Source organism: Chlamydotis macqueenii, chromosome 23 (genome assembly GCF_036417535.1).
Source record: "Chlamydotis macqueenii isolate bChlMac1 chromosome 23, bChlMac1.mat, whole genome shotgun sequence".
In the NCBI taxonomy this organism is placed as follows: Eukaryota; Metazoa; Chordata; class Aves; order Otidiformes; family Otididae; genus Chlamydotis; species Chlamydotis macqueenii.
The window spans coordinates 2039214-2062042 of NC_141578.1; the positions used below are offsets into that span (position 1 = coordinate 2039214).

Genomic DNA, 22829 nt, shown 5'->3' on the forward strand with positions numbered 1-22829 from the left:
GGAGATGCACTGTAAATGTGCTTTAAACGTCTCCCCGAAGGGAGATGGAGTCGCAGGAGGAGAAATCACTGAGCAGTAAGGGACATGCAGGTCGTGGCTGGAGGAGCGCTGGGGCTGCGCGTGCCGGGGTGGCAGCAGGTCGCTGCAGGGTTGCTCTGCGCCGGCAGCGGCGGCAGGAGCGATGCTCGCGGGTCCTCCCCTCTCATCAAGTGTCTCCTTCCTCCTTAGAGACAATTGCAGCCTGAAACAATTCATTTGGTGTCCAGCACAGGCAGGTTTTAAGTACGATAAACCTGGGCTTTGTTTTCCCCTTTGCTGTTCCCAGCAGCTGTTTAAAGTGATTCCTTTCTTATCCCCCCCTCCCCTGGCAGAAGCACACCCCTCCTCCCTCTGCCTATGGAAATTACTTGTTTCTTTGAAGAGAAAAAAAAAAAAGACAAAAATTATTTTTCCCCAAGGCTGGCCTGGGGAGCTGCTCAGGTTTTACTGCTTGGTTTCCATGTTCCTTGCCCAGCCACGCGTGGGCTTTCTCAGCGCTGTTCAGATACATCAGCAGGTGTGTTTGTTGAAATAAATTCAAGCTTGATATTAAGTGGATTACTCGCCGAGCTGTTTGTCATCGTAAGAAAAGTCATCGCTGAAGGAGATGAGCATAAAGCGCACAAATAACTTTCAACAAGAGGCTTGTTAATCACTGCCTGATTCCCCGCTCCCGCTTAACGGGGAGGCTGGGTCGTGGGGCCGAAATTAAAAGGGAGCTGTCAGGCAGCCGAGGGTTTTAAGAAGCAAATGTCGGAGGCTCTGCTGACAAAAGACCGCGGAGACATCAGCCGGTGTGTTTGCGGCTGAGAACGGGAAATCTCCCTGATGGTAACCCCGCGCCGCAGGCCGGCCGTACGGAAACGGCTTCTCAGCTGCGTGGCTTTGAGCTTCTTGCGGAGAGGGGCGCAGGCCGCGGCTGTTTGGACGGGCAGGGGGGTGTCGTGTCCCTGTGGCCATGGCAGGCAGCTGCTGGGCGTTTGTCCCATGAGAAGCTTCCCAGACTGCAGCCAGCATCGCTTGCGGAAGCGCAGTCAGGCCGTTTGCTGTCTCCCTTGGGTGCTTTCTCACCAGTGGGACACAAAGAAAGCTTTTGGTGCCCGGTGAGAGGGTTAGAGCAAATCAAATAACGCGGAGCTGGACCGGCTGCCGTGGCTCAGGACCCGTGCCAGCACCAGGATGGGCTCCCGGAGCTTTGGTGATGTCTCTGCAGCGTGGGGCTGGCACCGGACCTGCCCGGGGAGCCCCGCTGAGGGCGGCCCTGCGGGCTCAGCTCTGGGGAGAACGTGCTGATCAACAGCAGAGTTTGCTCCTCCTTTTGAGCTTTGCGTTTAGCAGCTTTGTTGGAGTGCGTTGTCCATCCGTGAGGCTTCAAATGTGCTGGGATTCTTCACTTTGTTTCTTTTGCGCCAGTCAAATCGCTGCGTCTCACGTCGGAGAGCTGCAGGTGCCCTGGGGAGGCTCCTGTCTGAATGGGGGCTGCAGAGGAGGGTGACGTTAGGGCAGGCTGAATTAAAAACAACACCGAGGCGCGCGTAACCCGCAGGCGGGTCCCTGCGTCCTGGCGAGCGGAGGGCAGCGTTGCAGGGAGGCTGGCACAGCCCGTGCTGCTCTGGGGCTGCAGGGTCACTTGTCTGGCCTCCCTCTCTGCGAAACGGGGTGACTTAAGAGAAGAGGAGGCTCCGGGGAGACCTTAGGGCGACTCTCACGTGCCTCAAAGGGGCTGATAGGAAAGATGGGGAGAAACTCTTCAGCAGGGCCTGGTGTGACAGAACGAGGAGTGATGGTTTTAAACTAAAAGAGGGGAGATTTAAACTAGACATAAGGGAGAAATTTTTTACACTGAGGGTGGTGGAGCACTGTCCCAGGCTGCCCAGAGAGGTGGTGGATGCCCCATCCCTGGAACCATTCCAGGCCAGGTTGGCCGGGGCTCTGAGCAACCTGATCTGGTTGGAGATGTCCCTGCTCCTGGCAGGGGGGTTGGACTGGGTGGGCTTTGATGGTCCCTTCCCACCCAACCCACTCTGTGATTCTGTGAATGCCGCTGCCCGTGGCGTGTGCTCCCAGGTACCGGCCTGGGGATTGGAGGCACCGTTGGGGTGCCAGGCGGGAGCAGGAGGGCTGGAGTCCTCAAACACTGCCGCCCCGCAAGGCATGCAGCACTGGATGCAGTGGTGTGTCCGGGCCGCGCAAACCCCAGCACAAGCGTCTCTGGGCACTAGAAGCCTGACCCCTCATCTTCTCTGTACCGTCCTTATCGTGTGCTGACTCTTGCGCGTATTAAAAAGGACCTGGGGAAATAACCGGTAGTGCCTGCGGGTGGTTTGTGCTCACTCCGAGAAATGACACTGCTAATAAAACTAAGAGGGCTCAGTTTCCAGTTCAAGGGACTGGAAAAGAGTTCAGCTGGGCCTTGGCTTTGAGTAAACGTCTGCCAGACAAAGAGAGACCCCACGGAGAGGGAGGTGGCGGGAGAGCGCGGTGTATGCTGCGGGGCTCCTGTGCCACCGCCGTTTCATTTCTGCCACTGCAGGGGAGAACTGCCCGGTCCAGAAGAGTTTATTAAAACAGTCGTTTAGCACAGCCAGTCCCTGTAGAACATCACAATGCCAAGCAAAACTTTTCTGCAGCCTCCTCTGTGCGTGAGCTGGCCCAGGTCATCCTTGATGTAGGATGTACCCATCCTTGGATATCAGGAAAAAATTTTTTACGCTGAGGGTGGTGGAGCACTGTCCCAGGCTGCCCAGAGAGGCGGTGGATGGCCCATCCCTGGAAACATTCCAGGCCAGGCTGGATGAGGCTCTGAGCAACCTGATCTGGTTGGAGATGTCCCTGCTCCTTGCAGGGCGTTGGACTGGATGGGCTTTGAAGGTCCCTTCCAACTCTAACCATTCTAAGATTCTATGATTCTATGTAACGCCCCGGCGGGCTGCAGCAAAGGCAGCGTTGGGCACAGCACTGCAGAGATTCGGGGGTTGGTGGGGAAAGAAGAACCTGACCCACACTCAACATCTCCACCCTTCTGGCTGCTGTAGGGCCGCTCTCCCTTCCTCGCGCAGCTTCTGTTCTGCGTCTCCTTGCCACGGGGAAGCTTTTCTTCATGGGGGAGGTACTTGCCCGTGGAGAAAAGGTACCGGTTGTGATCTCTGAAGTTCAACACAAATACGCGGCGAGATCTGCCTATCGTGGTCCGTTCATCCCTCTCACTCACGTCACGCACAGGACAGTGATCAAAGTCAGGGACAATAATCTGATTTTTAAAGGGAAATAATAGATTAGTTTTGGTTCAAAGGAATGGATTTCAATTCTGGAAACTGGGAGTCGAAGAACAAGGCTCAGTAGTTTTTAGGTTGGCAAAAGAAATGAAACCTGAGATGCTTCAGAGAACCTGAAGCAGTTGGAAAGATTCAGGCAGGGAGCAGCGATTCCCAGTTTGGGCATGGGAAATAACGCGGTTCAGCTTGTTGTGAGCCAGGTGCTGGTATCAGAGGTAGGAAATCGCTGCTGCATGGTGGCTCTGCAGTTCTTGAATTGAACCTTTAATTCTCCTCATTATTAATTCTCTTTTTCTTTTCTTTTTTCCTTCAGCATGAAAGACTTTCCAGGTAAGAATTTTATTTTTTGGAATTTTTTCTGTGTAATACTTATTGATAGCATATTTTTGTGCGGCTTTGGGGATTCCCTGTGCTTCAAATCAACAGCGTAAGCTGAAGCTGGTACTGGCCGTTTAGTTCTCCCCTTAGCTCAGCTGTTGGGCCAGTTTTCTTTCATCCTTTGCTCCCCAAATTATTTAACAGCTGATCTGCAGGGAAAAAAAAAACTGTCTTTGCCCTATTAGAAATGGATCCCATTCCCACCATGAAGATGAGAGGTCCATGGGAAATGACTGCCCGTGTGGGGTGTGGGCTGGTACCCACTGGATTTTGTCCAGTTGTTAAAACTCCGGCAGCGGGGTGGAGGCTGCTCCCAGTGCCTCGTGTCCCGACCGGTCGGGCTCATACTGGCTGTCCCAAGAGCTGCTCCATGGCGCTAGGTCTTCATTGCGTTTTAGGTTGGAAGCAGCTACGAACCCCACCACCAGTGACTCCTCCTACAGCGATCGCACCTCCAGCCGCTCCAGTGCCTACGCCCGCAGGGAGAACCGGCTAGCCGCCCTCAGCAGCAGAGCAGAAGAGGAGAGCAACAGGGACTATAAAAAAGTAGGATTTTTAAAATGTCTCGTTGTCACTGCATGCACCTTAGAAGCTGCCTCTTGCTGCACAAACCTGCACTTGAGAGTCTTTGGGAAGAAGGAGAAAAAGGTTATCTTCATTTTCTCCGCTTCCGTTGCTTTTGGAAATCACAGCAGCCTTTTTCAAATGCATCAGCCCTTCAGAAGGACTGAAAAGGACACGTGGCGAAAGGACACTGTGCAAAGTCAGATAGCTGGGGAGGGAGATTGAGGAGTGGGGAAACGCTGGGAGGGATTTGAAAGGAGCAAGAAAAGATGCTGTTGAGCATGCCAGCATGGCTCCAGCAGGCATATCCCCACAGAATTATTTTTTGCTGTATTTTCTATAATCTCTGAAACTTTCAAGGTAATCCTTGAAAGGCAGTGATACGGACTGCCGTGCACATCTAGTGTCGATGCAAAGACCATGTGGGAAGCAAACAGATTGAGATGAGCTGAATTCTGCAAGGACAGTGATGCTGAAAAGCCCCGCACAGTAAGCAGCACCCCGCTCCTCATGAACGTGTCTGGCCAGAAGAGGCAGGCGGTGTGCCCAGTTTGTCCTCTTGGAGGGATGGGAATTCTGCTTGTTTGAAGGAAGTGAAGGGAAAAAAATCCCCATTTTGGAGTGGCCTAAAATTGCCTTCCTTTCTCCTCCTCTTCAGACTGAAAGCACACAAGAGCAACGAGAGTGTGTTGTGTTGGGGAGCAGCATGCAGTGTACTTACCTTAGTATTTTATTATGCTTGGTGGCTCACCTAAATTAAAAACATCCCTTTGCTTTGCCTCTTGGCTGTATTTAAACACCCTACAAAATTAAACAGCTGTTTACTTACTTCATATGAATTATGAAAATGCAAGTAAAGCATCCAAACCAGTTCTGTTTGCCCTTCTACCATCCTGACGTGGGGGAGCGAAGCAAACCCCGCAGCTGCCTGTGCTCAGCGGCGAGGACACGCGTCTGCTCAGAGCGGTGCGGCAGCTGAAGAGCAGCCTGGTTCATGGAAATCCTGTGTTTCCTATTTCAGTTATACGAAAGCGCCCTGTTGGAAAATCAAAAGCTGAAGTCGAAACTGCAAGAAGCCCAGCTTGAGCTGGCCGACATCAAATCAAAGTTGGAAAAAGCAGCCCAGGTAAGGCAAAACCCAGCTCCTAGACTGGAGGAACTGAGCACCGGCCCGTGACAAGTGGTGCGTGTTCCAGCATGGGAAGGGATTTAGCTCTTGGGAGGGAAGGTGCTACAGAGGAGATTGTCATTTTTCACAGAAATAAGTGTGAGTGGTTCTGTGAAGGCTGCTGCTTCTCCGGGCAAGTGCATCTGTAGGCCATCTAGGCCTTTGTGCAGCATCCTGTGAAAGCCTCTCGGTTTTAATAGCTTTCTATTTTTAATTTACATAGCAGAAACAGGAGAAAACTTCTGACCGGTCTAGCATGCTGGAGATGGAGAAAAGGGTATGTGTCTCTGCTTTCTTCTGAGTCGCAATCTTTGCCTCGTGTTGCTCTGCAGGGCATAGTAATCTCTTGAAGGAAAGTGTTAATTAAAAGATAAGTTATATTTCTGCCTGTGGAGCCGTGCACAGTGATAATTGTGTTCTGACCTTTTCAGTGCCTGAGACTTTTCTGCTCTCTTTGCGAATCAGCGTGGTTCTGATGTCTTTCTTTTGTTCTAGGAAGCTGCAGACCAGTGTATTGTATGGCATTGCGCTAAGAGACTCTTGGGCCATTGTGCTTTAAAATATTCTTGATCCTTTTAAAGAAAGATTGGTTTGGAGTGGTGGTGGGAACAAGGCAGAAATGCTAGCTGGGTGTCTGTCTTGTGATTATACTTGAAATCTGAACGTTTGAGTGCTCCTTCCTCTTAACTGACCAGTCAGACTCATTGCAGTACGCTAAGCTGAATGGGCACTGCCTTAAGTGAGCAGATTGGAGGGCCGGAGATGATCTGTAGTGCATCCCAGCAGAGTCAGGGCTTTGTCCCGTCGTTTCATGAAGACCTCTGAGTGTTGAGTATCCACAGCTGCAGCCCCTTCTTCTAGTTCTTAATGATCCTCATAGTGATTTTTTTTTCCTTATATCTAGTCAGAACCTCCCCTGCTTCAGCTAGCGGTCATTACTGCTCATTCTCCTACCACCTGCCTCAGTGGTTAATTAAAGCTGGAGCCTGGCTCCAGTTTCTTAGTAACCTCCACCTAAATGTTGGAGGGTCGCTTGAGATTCCTCCTGGAGTGTTTCATCTCCTGAATTTTTAAGAGCTTTGCTGGATGGTCGAACCGTGTGTTTAAATTCAGTTCTGACCATGAAAGACCTTAATTATTTCTGTGCAGACGCTTCCTGGGATCTGCCAGGTCCAGTCAGGAGGCGGTGACGTTCAGGATCCCCAGTTTGGACAGAGTTAGGCAGAGCACGTCAGCCCGCAGTACAAGCGTGTGACGTACCTGCCGGCGCAGGTGCCAGGCTGTGACTGTTGAAGTTACTGAGGATGCTGAAGCTGAGCGGATGCTCAGGCCGTGGCACTGCTGTGTAAGCTCAGCTGAGCATCTCTGCACCAGTCTGAACCCCGAGACAGATTCTCAAAGCAGTGATCCGTGTGGGCCTGATTCCTCGGTGTGCTTAAAGCGGGCTGAGTGGGCTCATCGAACACGCAGCCCTCGCTGTCACCTGAACAGCTGCTGGGGGAAGTCATGGCATGGGTGGAGCTTTTCTCTTGGAAAAAAAGGAGAATGTGGTGGTCAGAGCACTTGCCCTGAGTGGACATCCCCAACCAGAGGGAGCTCACACCACGTGTCCCATCTCCCACCCATCTGATGCTTCCAAGGTGGGGCAATGCCCTGCATCGCTTTTCTTGAACCAGGATCACGACAGCCACAAATACAGATTTCTGAGAGTCAGAGAGAAAAAAAAAGTGCCCAGCTGTTCTCAGTGCAGATGGCATTAACTGTTTTCAGGACAGCTTATGTATTATGCATGGACGAATCCCTGGATGAAGTGTGCTGTGCCCAAAAAGTGACCCAGAACCCATCATCCATGGCCACACTCACAAGCTGTTTTCCTCGCTCTCCTGGCCTCATGATTCTTTGCAGAGGGCAAAGGAGCGGGGCCAAGAGCGTAAAGCCTGTTCCTGACCCATGTTTGCCATTTCCTCCTGCTCAGTGCTCTTTCCTGGGGCCTTTTGAGCCCTCTCATGTTGGAAAAGTCATTGATGGAGCCCGACCTCTCCCTCTGGGCAAGGGCTCTAGCTGTCCACTGCGTGCACCACCAGTACTCACGTGGCAGAGCCTATCTGTGTAATTACCAGTTTCCAAAATGCACTGAAAGCGGTCAGCTTTACAGCTTTGAAGCCCTAAATTAATCTGGGAGAAGCAGAATTTCCAGGCACCTTCCTCTGTTCATTCCTACTTGGCAGGCTCGGTGAATTTCTCGTTCGGTGGCGTGGGGTTAAATCCACGGCTTCACCTGCAGGGCTCAGAACGGCATTGCAGCAGAAAGTCCCGAACACTGGGATCACCAAAGGTGGGGGGATGGTTTCATTGAGGGGGTATGAAGAGAGCTCAGGATCTGCCGAAACAGCCCAGCGCGTATCGCCTGCTAGTTTACCAGCTGCCCTGTCCCATCTGAGCAGCTCCTGGTTGTAACCTGTGTGTTGCTGTGAGATGCTTTTCAGTGAATGCTCCTGCAGAAATGCCAGACTCTTATTTTCTTTAAAAGAAAATGTACTGTAAATTTTTCTTCTAAATCCTCATGATCATCTTTGTTATGCATCCTTGTGAACAGGAGAAGCGAGCCCTGGAGCGGAAACTCTCTGAGATGGAAGAGGAGATGAAGGTAGGAAATAATCTGTTCTCTCTGTCTATTCCGTTTTTTAGGCCGTTTTTTATCAATGCCTGTTGGGATTGTCACCCAGGAATAGGATATTGCAGGCTACATGGGGAGAGACTCATGTTACCTCTGAGCATGTTCCTCTGTGCAGTTAGAACTTAGTTTAACGGCCAAGTTCTCCAGACGTGAAATACTAATAAAGCTGTCCTACTACCATCCGTCTGATGGCAGCGTACGTTTAATTTGTTATGCTGTTTGATCCGAGAACGGTGAAAGCTGTTCTCCCTACATGTTTTCCAAAACTAACCTTTTGTGGCATCGATGAGTTTCAGTGTGCTGATCCTCTGTGCTCTGAGTAGTCTGCAGCCCCAGTTAAGCCGTGGTGGTTCTCTCCGGACGGGTAAGAAGACAAAGCTGGCTTTTGAGATCGCGCACACTAGCCAGGAAAAAACACAGAGCGATTGTATTTCTGTACTCCCTTCCTAAAGCATGTTACTCGAAGGCTGTGTCAGTCACTCAGCCTGGAACAGAGCAAAGAGGAATTTGCTTCCTGATGAAATGTGCAGCATGGCTTACTGTCACAAGACGTCCACCAGCGACTGCTGCCACGCCTTCTCTCTCCCGTGGCACTGCTTCCGAGGATGGGTCTCGTCCTGCCGTGCCTCGGGTGCCCCGCGAGCACGGGGCTGGCGGGAGCACTGCAGAGCAGGAAGCGGTGTGTTTTGCTGCCTAAGTACACCCAAACGTTCACGCCGGTTTTGCAGCGTTAGGTCATTTTGTGCTGTATTTTAATGCTCGTATTCACAGACTGCCTCCCCGCTGCGACCTGCGCTTTCGTTCCCTTTGAGCATGACCCAGGTGGGACCAGGCTACTTCAAGGAGGAAGGACCCCATCTGAGAGCGGTGAGCTCTCCTGGCACGGTGCACTAATGGAAACGACTTCCTGCCAGCCTGGAGGAGGCTCCAGTTTTATGTTTCTGTTTGAAGCTTCGTCTGTTTACCGAGCATGCATCTGTGAAAGGACCCGTTGGCTTGTGCTGCGTTGCCTGCTGCAATAAGTAGCAGAACGATTTGGCTGGGTCTTACTGTAAAGGGTCTCTTGTTCTCTCGCAGAGTAGAAAATAAGTGTGGATGTGCTAGCCAGAAGGAGAAAGGCCTGAATATGCCTAAGTTCCACATTCTTTGTTCAGTGAACAGGTAGCAGCCTTTAACTGCAGAGGGACCTTCCTGTAATTACAGAAATATGGCCTTCAAGAGAAAACGCAGGCAGTAGCCGTTTGTGATGTTTCTTCAGCTGTGCGGGGCACTGCAAACTGGCTCGGTCCATGGAGTAAAAAGACAAATGGATGTCCTCTAGTGGCCTGTTGGTTTTGAAACATTTATATTGATTCAGAAAGCAATTAATGGAAGAAAGCACCTGTAGGAGCTGTTGGAGGCCTCTCCTTCAGGTAGCCTGGAGCTGCAGACTGATGGAAGCCAAGATGGTGCAAAAGGAGAAGCACTGTGGAAGGCTGGCGTGTTCTTGTATTGCCTGAGAGCCGAGCTGGAGACACGAGGTAAAGGAGCCTGTGGTCCAACTGAAAATGAGCCATCCGGTCCTCGAGAGTGGACCTCACTCTTTGCTCTCTGCTGTGTTCTTGCTGCTTTGAACAACCAAAGTGGCCTTTTGTTAGTGGAATAAATACACAGGAAATTTTAAGATATCTCCTTTAAGGTGCTGCTACGTTTCCACTAGTTTTTCCAAAAACTCAAGCATGTGGTGAGTACCTGACTGCAGTGTGACACATCTTTTTTGACAGCCACTCAATCAAAAGGAGAATAAAGCGGAGTGTAAAACCTCTGAAGATAAAACCGTTGAGCTGGACATGTCCGTAAGGAAAGCAGACTTTCACGTCCACTTTCATCGTGCCGTAAAGTAAGAGCGGCAGCCCCGTTGTGTTTGCCTAGGATGAGATAACCTCCGTGGAGCAGCTGTGTTAATCCCTGGTGTGGAAGTTGAGCCAGGAAAACAAATCTGTTAATTCAGGTTAGACTTCCATTCCTGCTCCTTGCACTACCTGAAGAGCTCTTGAGCAGAATCAGAAGGAATAAATGACTTCAGCAAATCCACCAGTTTCCTTTAACATGGAGAGCAGCAAGGGGAGACAACCAAACTGCCGGGTTAGTAGGTCTCTGGTGATACGTGGTTTTGGGGATTCTTCCCACTGGTCTGTGAATGGAACCAGCCCAGCATGGCTCACATCCAGCTTTTTGATCCTGGGCTGCCTGTGTCCAGTTGTGTGCATCAGATGTCCTGGCCAGGACTTCCCCCTTCTTGCTGCTGACTTCTTAGGAAGAGGGGGCACAGCAATGCTCACAGCGCTCGTGAGTTCAAGCCCTCCCTGCTGACGAAGCGATCAAGAAATGGAGAGGAGCAGGACAGATTCCATGATCTCAAAGACATCTCTGGTGCCAGAGCTGCTCCTGCAGACCTGCTCCTGCGAAGGTGACGGAGCCATACCAGCGTTTCCCTCCGTGACTGCAGAATTGGACTGGAGATACGGCAGCTTGGCTGAGAAAGGAAATTAGCATTTGCACGGAGCTGAATTCCACGCCAAGTGCCTGAGGTCCCAACTTACCACAGCAATTTTTCTTGAAGGTCACAGAAGCTTTGTTATTCTGTAGCAGCACTGCCCCTCCTGGCTTTTACATTGTGCGTGCTTTGGGCGTTCTGATTTCCTCTAGTGTTGCAGGCACAAATTTAATTGAAGGCAGGTACAGCTGAACTGAGAAACCTGCTTTCGGTAAGCCAAGTATCAAGCAGAGTGATAAGCAATCGCAGCGGTATCGTCCGGATTCTGGTCTTCACCCTTGGCTGCAGTCCCAGCTTCCCAGCCTTTGCTGGGTTTCTTGGATAAATAGAAGGCTGTCCTACCTGCAGCACGCACGCGTTTTACATAAGTGATCCTTTTTATCGGCTGTGGCAGCGTGCTGAGGCTGAGCTGCGTCTGGTTGTGCCACGCTGAGGTTTCGTGCTGTGTTGGTATGGAAAAATAAAGGTGATCTCTGAAGCGATCACAATCTTTTCCGTCTCGCATAGCACGGCACCCCAGTTTCCATATGTTTGATGTTTTCTGCCAGCCAGACGCTCAGCTGTGTTCCCTGTGATAAAACAGAGGACGTTTATTACCCGTGGTACCACCAAAAGCAGTGACTCTTCCAGTGTGACCCATCCTCCAGCGCCTGCTGGGTGTGATTTATCGCAGGCCGGACGCCTGATGTCCGTCTGTGTCCTCGCCGAGCGCAGGGGGAGCCGGCACCGCCCGGGCGGCTTAAGTGATGGATGGATGGGGGAGGTTTGCTCACTGCCGAGGTGTCCCCAACGCTCTCCTGCAGCTGTTGGCCACAGCTCGCTCTCGGGACCTGGTGGTTTATCCGGTGTCAGAACTGCGTTGCCGTACTCCAAGTAGCAGGGGCTGCTTTGTCAGTGTGATGCCCTCGGGGTCTCAAACCCCATCTTGGCTGGCTCCCTGCTCTCCCCTGCCTTGCTTCTGTTGGTTTGCACAGCTTTTGGACGAGGTGTTGTGGTTCCTTAATGAGGAGCAGAGGTTTTTTAGGTAGCTAGCTGATGGATGGGGGCTACACGAAGCGCTTCTCTTTTATACAGGAGCGGGCCCTTGGACAACGTGTCCTGGGATGCCGCAGGTTCCTTGCCAGTTGCAGCCAGCTCCGTGTCACGCGAGTTGGGTGGAAGTTCATGCAAGTTCTTTATCACAGTAGATTTGCTGCTTGTAGTTAGGGCCAGACATTGACCTCCCTTTGAGCGCTTTCTGCTAATTACCTGGCAGAAAGGATTCCCCCTCGCAGTAGATCCTCCCCTCCGTCTCCTCCCTGCCTTGCGAGCTCAGAAGTAGGAGGATGCAGGGAGGAGCGCGTTGGTTTGAGGAGCTGCTTTGGTTCTAGGCTGGGATTTTTTCACTTCAACTTCGAACTGCTCTTCCCACAGATGTGTCCCTTCCTGCCTTTCCCTGCCCAGCGCCTGTGCACCCTCCACTGTGGAGGAGGGTTTCTTGTTCACGTGGCCCGGCTCCCCAGCGAGCCGTCGGGAGGAAGGGGGGACGGGACGCTGCTCGGAAAGCAGCTCTGCGGCCCTCAGCATGTCCTGGCACCCGCGCTTGGTATAAATGGCCAGCACGTGGTTTCACTTCAGCATCACTGGGAAAAACGTCGTCCTTGTAGAAATGGTGATGTCTGCTTGGCTTTTCCCATTTTCCCGTTTTGCCTTCGTCATTGCTTTTATGTTCTGTCTCTCCCCGTTGCCACTATACCTGTGCTAGCCCCAGCTTTGGGGCTCCATTTCTACACCGTCCTCTGCCCGCTTGTTTCTTTTGTAATGAAGAATGCCGTGTCTTCCCGTGCCTCCTGTGTAAGACGCTGTCATTCACACTCCTCTAGTGAAGATGAACGGCGTAAGGTTCTGACTTTTAACCTCTGGAGATCAGAGATAAATTGGGCCCTGTGACAGAGAATTTAATCTGGGCAGGGGTGAAAAACCCACGCACGCCCCAGACCTTTTGACAGGACTGAAGCCTGAGCCGACCCAAGAGCCATCGTTCAGGTGCCGCAGGGATGAGGGACGCGAGCAGACGCGGGACGTGTCTGGGTGTTCTGCTGTGGGAGAGCGACGCTTTCCGGTGCTCCGGTCTGTGCCTTTAAAATCTCCTTTGAAGCTCTGATTGCTCTTTGCTGCACAAGACTGCTTTAGCTCTCAGAGATACATGAAGAAAAGGAGTTTTAAAGGCATTCTCAGTTGCCAGCAGTGTTCTCAAAGCCTGCACGGGTGGTAAGTCAATGGTGGTAGTCCTCACGGCAGTTCCTAAGACCAGGGGCTGTGTGCTGCTGGAGCCCAGTGGGTAAACCAGAGTCTAACCTGCAAGAGGCTGTCCTGCTTTGCAGTGGGACGTCCCTTGATCTGACCTCTTTAAAGGCTTTGGAGGCCCCTGGAGAAAGGGCTGCTTCCCAAAGCATCCTCAGCATCTGAGCTGCTGCCCATCCAGCACTCGCCGCTACTAATTTTTCTTTTATTCTCTTTTTGTCTTTCACCGCTTGTGGACTAAATGGACGTTTCTGTGCCCTTTTGTCTTCGTGGTGTGTTTCCTCTGTATTTTTCTGTCCACTCCTCTCACTCTCTGCAGAATCTCCACCAGCTCAAACAGATTCACACTCTGAGGCAGATGAATGAGCAACTGCTGGCTGAAAACAGGGCTCTGACCCGGGTGGTAGCCAGACTTTCTCTGCCTGCCAAGCCCTCCGAATCAGAGGAGCTGTAGCTGCTTTCCCTCCGGCGCATCTCGCCTCCCTCTTCCACTCTTCCAGGCAGGTCTCCGCTCCCTTGGCCGGGCTGCTCCCCCTCGCCTCCCTGCTCTCCAGGGTGTCTGCTGAAGCGTGTGGCTCAGAAGCAGCATGTGGCAAAGGGTCCTCCCAAAGCCAAGAGCATGGTGCTGCTGCCCGGCGGAGGCAGGGTTTTGCTGGAGGCTCTGTGCAGTCCTGCTGCCTTTCGCTCTGCTTGGCAGGTGATGCTCACCTCGCCGTTCTACTAACCGCCCGCATCGAGGGGTTGCCTTGTTCCTGTGGATGGGGTCCGGTGTCTCCCGTTATCCAGGAGAGAAACAGCAGGACGGGCTCCCTGCCTCCGTGTGAAGGGACGGAGCGGGGTGGATGGCGCTGAGATGGCTCCTGAGGAGCGACGGATCGGCTGCTTCCCCGGGGCTTAGCGCCGGCTTTGGGGCAGCTTCTCGGCGCGAGTGGTGCCGGCGGCCCCTTCCCCGGCACCTTACATCCGAACGGTGGCTTGTGCTGTGCGTCTGCTCGTGGTGCAATGCTTTTCCACTTGGACTTCGTTCAGTGCGAGGCTGGCACCCAGAAAACAAGATTATCCAAAGTCAGAATGAACAATCTAATGAATTTCTAAGGACGCTATGGAAAGTGCACATTTTAGACAGGAGAGTGACTTTTAGAAAACCTACAACTGGGCAGACCTCAGCAGGTTTTCTTGGTCACTTGAGCAAAGAGAACAAGCTCCTTCCCTCATTTTAAAGGCTATCTGAGTTCAGTTGCTGAGTTCCCAGGCTGCAGCGTCCCCTCTGTGTCCTGCAGCCCGGCTGCGAGGCAGGTGGGGCGATCAGAGGCTGACCAGATGCTATTGCTTTTTTCATCTTGTGTTTTAAATTCAGCGCAGAGCAATTAGTGTTTGAAATCCAAGGACGAGCCTTCCGTAAGCTTTGCCCTCGCACGTCACGCAGTTAAATTACATCCTTTCCTGCTACTTCATTGGTCTGGTGCTGAAATAAAGCTGTAACTGCTGCTTTCTTAGGGCTCTGCCTGTCTTTTGCAGGTTAGTAGGGTCATTCGGGTCCCTTCAGACACAGATATTTTTAAAAAAAAAGGAAGAAGCCATATGCTCCCATGGGCTGGAAGTGGCACTAAAGTATAAAAAAAAATTCTATTCTTAGCACACAAATTATATGAAGGATGATTAACCGTAGAAACAAACTAACTAGGGGAATTGTGGCTTCCCCTTGCCGGGACTCAGTTCAAGCCCAGGCGTGGATCGCAGGGGCTGAGAGAGGGGCTGCTTTGTGTTACGTGGCCTGAATTGCGCAGGAGGCCAGACGAAATGATCTCGCCGTCTTTCTAGTTCAAATCCGCTAAAGTATTCTCGATCCTGTACCCTGGCTCACTCCTTCTCACGAGCGGTGAGTTTAAATCGTTCTCTTACCCAACGTGCTGTGAAATCTGAGAGGGAAAACTGAGTGAAACAATGTCCAGACTCGGAGAAATAACCTTTCACAAACTGTAAGTCACCAGTCTCTCTTCTCCCAGGAAGCACTCGCGCTGTCGCTTTCCCCCGCTGACGCCCCGCTGCTCTGATGTGCCGTGTCTCTGTGCAGGCTGGCTGAGACGCGAGGGGACTGGTCCTTCCCAGCTTGCTTATGGGTTTGCAGTTCTCTGCTGGCGGCCGAGCTGGAGAGGAGCCGCGTGTCTGCAAGCTCTGCTGGTTTTTTGCTGCTCTTCCAGGAGGTCTGGCACAGGGCGTTGCTGGTACCCGGAAACCTTGTCTCACCGGTGCCCGCAGACGTCACGGCTGTACAGGAATGTCACTGGTTTAAACTCCGACAGATTTACTGTGCTCTTGCAGTAGTGGTGCTTTTCAAAGACACTCAGTTTCCAAAATCCACGTAATTTCTGAAGTGCCACCTTCTCTGGTGTCAGTGGTGACACACAGCACCGCAGCTCGGCCCAGCCCAGATCTCGCTTCATGCCGACGCCGCATCATGGTCGGCTTCGCCGTCCCCTCGGGCCGTGCTCCTCCCTCCTCACCGTTCCCAGGGAGATGTTTATAGAACTGCTGTTTGCAGGCCCCTGCCTTACCAGCGTGCTTCGCCTGCCGTTCGTTTTACCCAGCCTGAGGCTGCTTTGCTTCAAAGTGGAGAGTGCCCTTGGCCTGGGAGGAGTGAAATTTTATACGGTCGGTTTTTTCATTTTCAGAAAGCTTCACTGGGAACTGATGGAGTGGGGTTACAGCCAGGGAACTTTTCCAGAAGCACTTGCTTTACCTGTGCTTATTCTCCTTCCTTTTTGAATAAATCGGCAAAATTGCACTGAAGCGCGTGCGTAAGGTACAGGCGCCATCAGAGCCTCCAGTAAGCTGTAGGACTGGGATGGTTGCTCTCTGATGTCGCTTCTGGGAACGTCTGACAGATTATCTCTACCAAAGCAGGTGGCAGAACATCGTATCACCACCTTATTGCGGTGATGGGCACGCTGGAGGCAGCAAGGCCACCCCGAGCGGTGACACAGGGGACAGGGACTGTCCGTGTGCAGACCCCAGGAGGTGACTGAAATGTGGCAGTGCCCTGGACTGGAAGGCACCGTGCTGTGCTGTGGGTGTCAAACGAAGCTCAAGAGGAAACGGGGGAGCGCAGAGTGAGGCAGCAAGCGCTCTCCCCGTTTCTCTGGGCTCCTGAGCTCTTTGCTGACGGGCAATGCCTCTCACTTGCGTCAGGAGTCCAATGCCTCTCAAATGGCGTCAGGGGTCCAGCGAGGCACTTGCAAGCGTCACCAGCGGAAGCTCCAGCCAGCCCATCACACAGCTTTACCCTTCCCCCGGTATCCCACCACGCTGCACTTGCCCCCTCCTCTTTCTCTTGCAAAATTGGACACGCTGGGGCCAGGCGTGGCTTGGCCTGGCCCTTGAAAGGAGGGAATTGCTCCCGCAGGAGCGGTGGGAGCTGGCGCCTGCCCCAGGACCTACCTGTGCTCGGTGGTGGTGGTCCTGGAGGGGCTGCAGATGAGAGGAAGGGGCGGAGGTTGTGGTCAGAGCTGAAACTCCACCTTAGGAGGAAGGAGAAGGTTTAGTGGGGATTTTGAATTTGGGAGAATTCCTCTAAGATCCACTGTGGCAGAGAGAAGTCAGGACTGAGCCCATTCGTGCCTGCGTGTGACCCCACTGCACCCCGGCTTGTTCCAGCAGCCTCTGGGGCTGGGGACCCTCGGCACTGCTGGCGCCCGTGGTGCGAGGTACGCTTCTGTGTCCCACCCCAGGACAGGAGCGCGAGGTCTCCTTCCAGTCCCCGACCGGCTGGGGACAGTCCGCTGGAGGTCACCTGCCCGCAGGGTGGGAACCAAGGGGAGCTGGGCTGCTTTTTTGCCGACGAGAAATGCTGGGAAGGTCGTGTGGAAGCTATTTCTTCCTCTGTTCCCATCTAAAAGCTCTCTGGCTTTTGTCTGCATTGTGCCCCGCGGTTGAGCTCCAGCACTCAGAACTGAGCTCCGCGGAGGGGTCTGCGGTGCCAGTTCTCCCAGTCCGCTGGCCGTGGCATGCGCGTTTGCATTAAACGTGTACGGGATCCCAAAGAGGTTTGGATTTATTCTGAAGAGATTTTGCAAGCCAGGCATGGTCCAGTCCTGACGCAGAATTTCAAACCTTTGTTTTCCCCTCTAGTTGTGACAAAATGGATCAAACAAATCGGAAAAAAACAGCTTTATAGTTTTTCTGCTGAGCCCTGTGTAGCCTCTGGGAAGAGATTTGGGATGAAACAGCTCAGAAAAGGTCCCAGCCCTCCCAGCCTGGTCCTGACCTGGTGCTGGGGCCACGACATCACTTCTCTCCACGGGCGTTCCTGACTCCGGGGGCTCCCTGGCTCTTTGCTGTGCTTGAGTCCCCTCTCCACCCCTCCACACCTGCTGCCCGGTTTGTAAAAATCCTGGGGACGTGACGGAGAAATTACGGACGGTAGAAGTGCGCTGGGTGGATGGGGGCCAGTAAGGAAAGCTCTGCACGCTGCTGTGGCGCATCAGTGGTGAGAAGGGCACAAGCCAAGCACCCAGCTGCTGCCTGGCCGCAGGGGTGCCGCGTGGCTGCTGTTCCCTCCGAGCCGGGGATTTGGCCAGTCGGCAGCGCGGTTGTAATCCCACCTTGTCTTGGACTCTCTGCAGATTTTGACAGAGCTGAAGTCGGACAACCAAAGGCTGAAGGACGAGAACGGAGCCCTCATTCGTGTCATCAGCAAGCTCTCCAAGTAGGAAGCCTGAGCAAAGGCAGGACGAAGAGGGGCGCCCGACACGAGCTGCCAACCCCACCGCCGAGCCCTACCCCCCCTCTTTTCCTCCTGTCGAGTACAGCAAGCATTTCAGCCGTGGGATCAATCCGTCACACCTGCCTTGCCCTGCCCTTTGCTGTACATTCCCTTTCTGCCCTTATTCCCCCACAACACACACCCCTGCCATTTTATTATTTTTAATTTAAGCATGTTGTGGTATCTCAGACGTTCTGTTCAAGGGAGAAGAGAAACATGAGGACTGGGTTTGAGCTGCCAAAACTTCTTCCAGAAGCCCAGTGTTTGGTGTTGGACTCCGGTCTGGAGGAGGTAGCTCCTACTTTTAGAAGTGATGCCTAAAGAACTGTTCCAGCCCATCCAAGCCCTTTACGGGTGGGAAAAGTGAACGTGGGCTGGGACTCTGAGGATGCACATCAACCCACCCGAGATGTGGGGCTCTGGTTAAAACGTGACGCTGTGAAAGCCTCCAGGGCTGATGTCTGCAGCAGGCTGACGACAGCTGCTTTGCACAGAGACTTTCTTCTCCTTTCTCCCCAGTAGACCGAGTCTGTTATTTAATACAAGGTTTCAAACCTGTTCAGTAACGTCAGCGCTGACTCTCGGCGTCAGAGCCCTTATCCCTCACCCTGCCCTTCCTCTGCAGCCTGGGTGATTTGGGATCACGCCGTATCCTTCCGGGGCTCCTGTCTCAGTAGTTGGTACCAGCTGCTAATTGCACCTGGCCCCTTGCTCCTCGGGACAGGATGGATCACTGATGCTTGCCAAGCTTTCTGAAGGACAAGCTTGAGCCCCTTGAGATCCTCTGCTGCTTTCCCATGCGTACGAGCGTGGGTCCCCTGGCAGGGAGCTGTACCCACACCAGCCTCCCCATCCTGGCAGCCCTCTGGGACGTTTTCCTGCTATCTGCACGAAGGCAGAGCCCTGCAGAGGAGTCTGGTCGGGTATTTCAGGTACTTTGCTTTGCTTTGCAGCAGAAGGCTGACCAAGTTTGAAAACCAGTTTGTTTGGAGAGAGGGGGAATGGCAGGGTCCGGTCCCACCCACCCGTCTGTCGGTGAAGAGCTTGGCACAGCTGGGTTTCGAGGCAGAGAAGCGTGAAGCAGTGGTCGCCTGTCCTCCCGCGTGCCTGGGAAAGGTGCGGGTGCGTTGGTGTCAGAGGGACAAGGAGCTGCCCGTGGGCATGCTGGTAACGGCATCGCTAGGGTGGAAGTCTTTCAATCTGTCAAAAGCTTGCAACAAGCCTTGACCTTGAAGGAAGCCTCACACAAACCCCTCGTTAATGTTATGCGTACTCAGAACAGTTTGAAATTGTTCTCTCGATGGGCATTCAGTCAGCGGCTCCTCAGCGTGCTGTGTGGTTTTGACGACAGCAGCAGTAACCTGTCACCAGATCTGTTGAGCTTCCCCTTAGTAGCCTACTCTCGAACTCCTTCCCTCTCAGAGACTTCTTGCTGCATCCAGACCCCTTTCCCATCTCCATCCTTCCATATTTGTCCTTTCATTTCCTTTGTCCTTTGATTTCCCTGCTCCGTCTGGCTCAGAGTTGCTGTCTCAGTCCCTGAACGTGGAGGTTGCCACGAAGAAGTTCTGCCTGTGTTCCCGGGCTCCTCTGCTGACCGTGGGCTCGCAGCTGCCGCCAGGCTGGTGGGACTCCTTCCGCTGTGAGAGAGACAGATGAGATACTTGAGCATGAGCATAACTCTTGGGCTTGCTCTACAGGGTAAAATTTATCTCGTTCAGTCAGTCCTGGGCTTTTGCAACCTTTTGCTGGTTATTGCTTCAGAAAGTGTGTTTATTTTCCTCTCCTTGGGTTTTTTTCTTTGTTTCGTTTTGGTTTTTTTCCTTTTTCTCCATTTTTTCTCCTTCCCCTCCCCGTCCTGCCCGTTTCCACCTCTCCTAGCTGCTTTTTCCCCAGGCAGCTCTAGACAGGGGTTCCTCTCCGCCGCTCCTCAGCCAGCGGAGCTGTTTGTGCACGGCACGAGGTGCCGTTTCTCCTGGTACACTGAGGCCCTTCCTCTGCTGCTGTGCTTTGGGGAGGAAGAGACCAAAGCTGGTGATGGCATCAGGGTTTCTGCAGAGCACTGCCTAAGCCAGGCGTCCTTTTTATGTGACTTTCTTTTAACCCTGCTATATTTAACAGCTTTAAGTCTTGAGATCCGGTCAACGCTTTTTCTGCACGCTGTTCCCACCTGGTGCACTCTTTATGTGAGTACTTCTGCAGTTCTTGGTGTTCTCTTGCTGACCCACTCCTCGCTTCAGACTCGGGCTCTCTCAGCTCTAAACAGGAGTCCAGTCCCTTCTGTGCCGCGCGGAGAAGATACTGGGCTGCTGGGGGTTGGCGCGGCACTGGCGTGCCAACGCGTGCGTCTCGGGTCGTGCACCCCAGCAGGATGAGGGCAGGAATTTCGGACTCGAGGTCCTGTTCTTCTCACGAGGCAGGTTCCTGGCAGCGTGAAGAAGCCTGGTATCTGTTTTAGGGAGAGGGTTCAGCCCGATCTGACAAATCCATCCTGCACTGACGTGTTGCCCCTTCCTGCCAGGACACTCACTGCGTTTCATCCTAAGGAACAGTACGCAAAGCGTGCGAAGGCTCAGTCCCTCTGCGTGGCACCTTGCAAAGCCAAACCCCTTTGAATGAGGTGTCTGCTTAGCACTGGATTGTCCCCCTGAGCTCTGTCTAGGGTAGAGGACCCACCAACAGTTCAGTCTCGCTGACTGGCCAAAGCTGTGAGTATTTCGTGATGACGATGCGATTGCAAACCAAGTTCTTGAGAATGACTTTTTTTGGTCTCGCTGACATAACCAGTGCACTGAGGAGGTGCCGAGCAGGACACCTTGCACTCCGCGCGTGGGACAGAGTGCAAAGCAAGCCGTTTTTAAAACCGATCCCTCTTTGAACCAGAGCGCTTGCCAGACGTGATCTCCGCTGGAGAGCACGAGCTTTTTTTCTAAGCAATCACTTGGGGTGAATTCATTTTTATTGCTTGGGGTGAGCCCGCCTCTTGCGGCTGCGAGTTTGATGATGGCTCTTTGTAAATAAACTCCTTGGAGAAGCAGGACTAGCTTACGAGATGGGGAGAGAATGTATTTTTATGCAACTTTTGAGTGGCCTTTCAAACCCTGAGATGAATGATTTGTTTTACTGGTTGTTGTTATATAGTATTATAAGTATTATGTGTTTGAAAGTTTGGGAATAATATTCACATCTATGATGCTTGTAAACACAACAGTATTTATAAATGAATAAAATAAGAGTTGATAAAATAGAAGCTTTGGCTTTGCTTCCACCTTCCTGGAGGTGCAGGTTGCCCTGTTTCTCCCGGCGCTCCCGCAGCACAGCGGTGTAAATCGTCTGTGAACGCAGAAATGCTCTGCAGCTCCTGCCCGCGTGGACGTGGGAAAGGCCGCGCTCCCCGCCTGCCTGCTCAGGGAACGCTTGGAAGAAGGAACGGGGGATGCGCGTCCCTGAAAGCCGCCCGCCAGCCGGGCCAGCGACGGGGCGAGGGTCCCACCTGACGGGGCTCAGGCCCCCTCCCTCCGCGATGCTGAGCCCTGTGTTTGCCCCGCTCAGCAGCTTGGTCGGGACAAACCCGGAGCACAGACACGGGCGCTGGTGCCACGTCGTGGAGCCTTTGTCCCGGGTGAAATGTCGACAGACCTCTGCGTATTTTGGTCGTCGGGGGTGATTACTGCAGCGCGAGCTCTTCCCGTGGGGTTAGGGGCACCCAGCACCTCTGCGACGCAAGGCAGGCCGTAAACGTGAACGTGTGGCCCAGAGTGTGTTGGGGGTGAGGAATTTGGTGGGGACCTTCGATATCTCCCCACTTGCGCCCCACGTCTGGGCCAGCCACGCTCAGCCAGGGCACCGGGGCCCAGGGCTGCCGGGGGCCCCCCACCGTGTGTGTGAGCCCACTCGTGTTCTGGGGGGACCTGGGCCCCTGTGGGGTTCCCCCTGCTCCCCCATCCCTCCATCGGCCCTGGGACCTGCCGCCCACCGCGGTCGCCCCGCTGAGCCCCAGCAAGACCAGAAGGGAAGCGGGGCTCCTTTCAGCTCGTTTCTTTAATAAGGAGACAGAGATCATTACAAAATAACGATAAGAGATGGAAACGACGGAGTCCACACGAGAGGAAGGGGCTTTAAAAGCAGCTTCCCGCCGGAGCCGAGCGCTGCGGGGGCCGCGACGGGGCAGAGCAGGGCCGGTGCGGGGGGCCCTTCGCTCCAGGAACCGCCCGAGCCTGGGACTCCCCGGGGAGCTGCTCCTCCCACCCAGGTTTGGGGGGAAAAAGGAAAAGCAAGCCAAGTTTGTCGCCAAGCCTCCTGGATTCGCTTCCTTTTAACCCCAGGAGGCCGAAGCCGAGCGTTTCCGTGGCGTGGCTGGGTTTGCACCGCGGTGCAGCCGGGAGACGGGGAAGCCGATTTCATCCCCGAAACGGAAACCACCCGACCAGAGCTGGCAGAAATAACCCAAATTGCTCCGAAAATCCTTTCTGCCACCAGATCTTGGCCGCACCCCAGCCTTTCCGTTGCAGAAATGCCACCGGCGGGTTGGCCCCGACGCCTGCGCCCAGCGCTGCCCCGTTCCCCGGCCGGCGCGACGACGGCACCCGTGGCCACCGAGGCGGTGGCCGATGCGGCTTGTCCCGGCAGCCCGGCTCCGCCGCTGAGCCCCACGAAACCAGGGGCCGGTGAACACACGGGGGAAAGGGGGTCACGGCTCACCTGCGGGCCCGTCCCCGGGGGCTCCTGGCACGCCGTGCTCTAATATGGCTTCTAAAGTTGCTCCGACGGTGAGATGCACCAACGCGACACGGGACACGAAGCCACGATGTTGCCGCTACCCGGCCATGGTATAAATGCGACAAGACACGAGAACAAGACACACACGGGAGTCACGGCCGCCTCCGCGACGGCGCACCCTCCGCTGGCGGGACTGGCGTGGCATGCTTTGCTTCTTGGCGTTATTTTCTTCTTTTACACGATTTTAGGTTGTTTGTTTTTTTTTTTTTTTATTTGGGGGGTGGAGAGCACTCGGGCAATGAGTTTTGTTCGTCGCCGTCTCTGCCTCGCTGGAGAAACGCGGTCGGGACGGAGGTGCCGGCGGCGGCGAGCGGTGGGACAGAGCGTGCAGCGCCGCGCTCGGCTTCAACCATGCTGCTACTGCTGCG

The 22829-nt window shown here is 53.7% G+C and overlaps 1 protein-coding gene across 7 annotated transcripts in view; it reads left to right on the forward strand.

Annotated features, from left to right (window-relative positions):
• Nucleotides 1–20932, forward strand: part of PPP1R12B (protein phosphatase 1 regulatory subunit 12B) — a 125754-nt gene extending 104822 nt beyond the window's left edge. For 3 of the 7 annotated variants that reach the window (XM_086765486.1, XM_086765489.1, XM_086765491.1), the window contains 7 exons: nt 3628–3644; nt 4091–4238; nt 5278–5382; nt 5648–5701; nt 8021–8071; nt 13240–13420; nt 17543–20932. In XM_086765486.1, the coding sequence (XP_086621612.1) occupies nt 3628–3644; nt 4091–4238; nt 5278–5382; nt 5648–5701; nt 8021–8071; nt 13240–13374 (510 nt within the window). In that variant the 3' untranslated portion in view covers nt 13375–13420; nt 17543–20932. Of the gene's footprint in view, nt 1–3627; nt 3645–4090; nt 4239–5277; nt 5383–5647; nt 5702–8020; nt 8072–8397; nt 8466–13239; nt 13421–17542 lie in introns of all 7 variants that reach the window. The other 4 variants (XM_086765487.1, XM_086765490.1, XM_086765492.1 and 1 more) reach the window with 2 other exon arrangements.
• The last annotated feature ends 1897 nt before the right edge of the window (nt 20933–22829 follow it).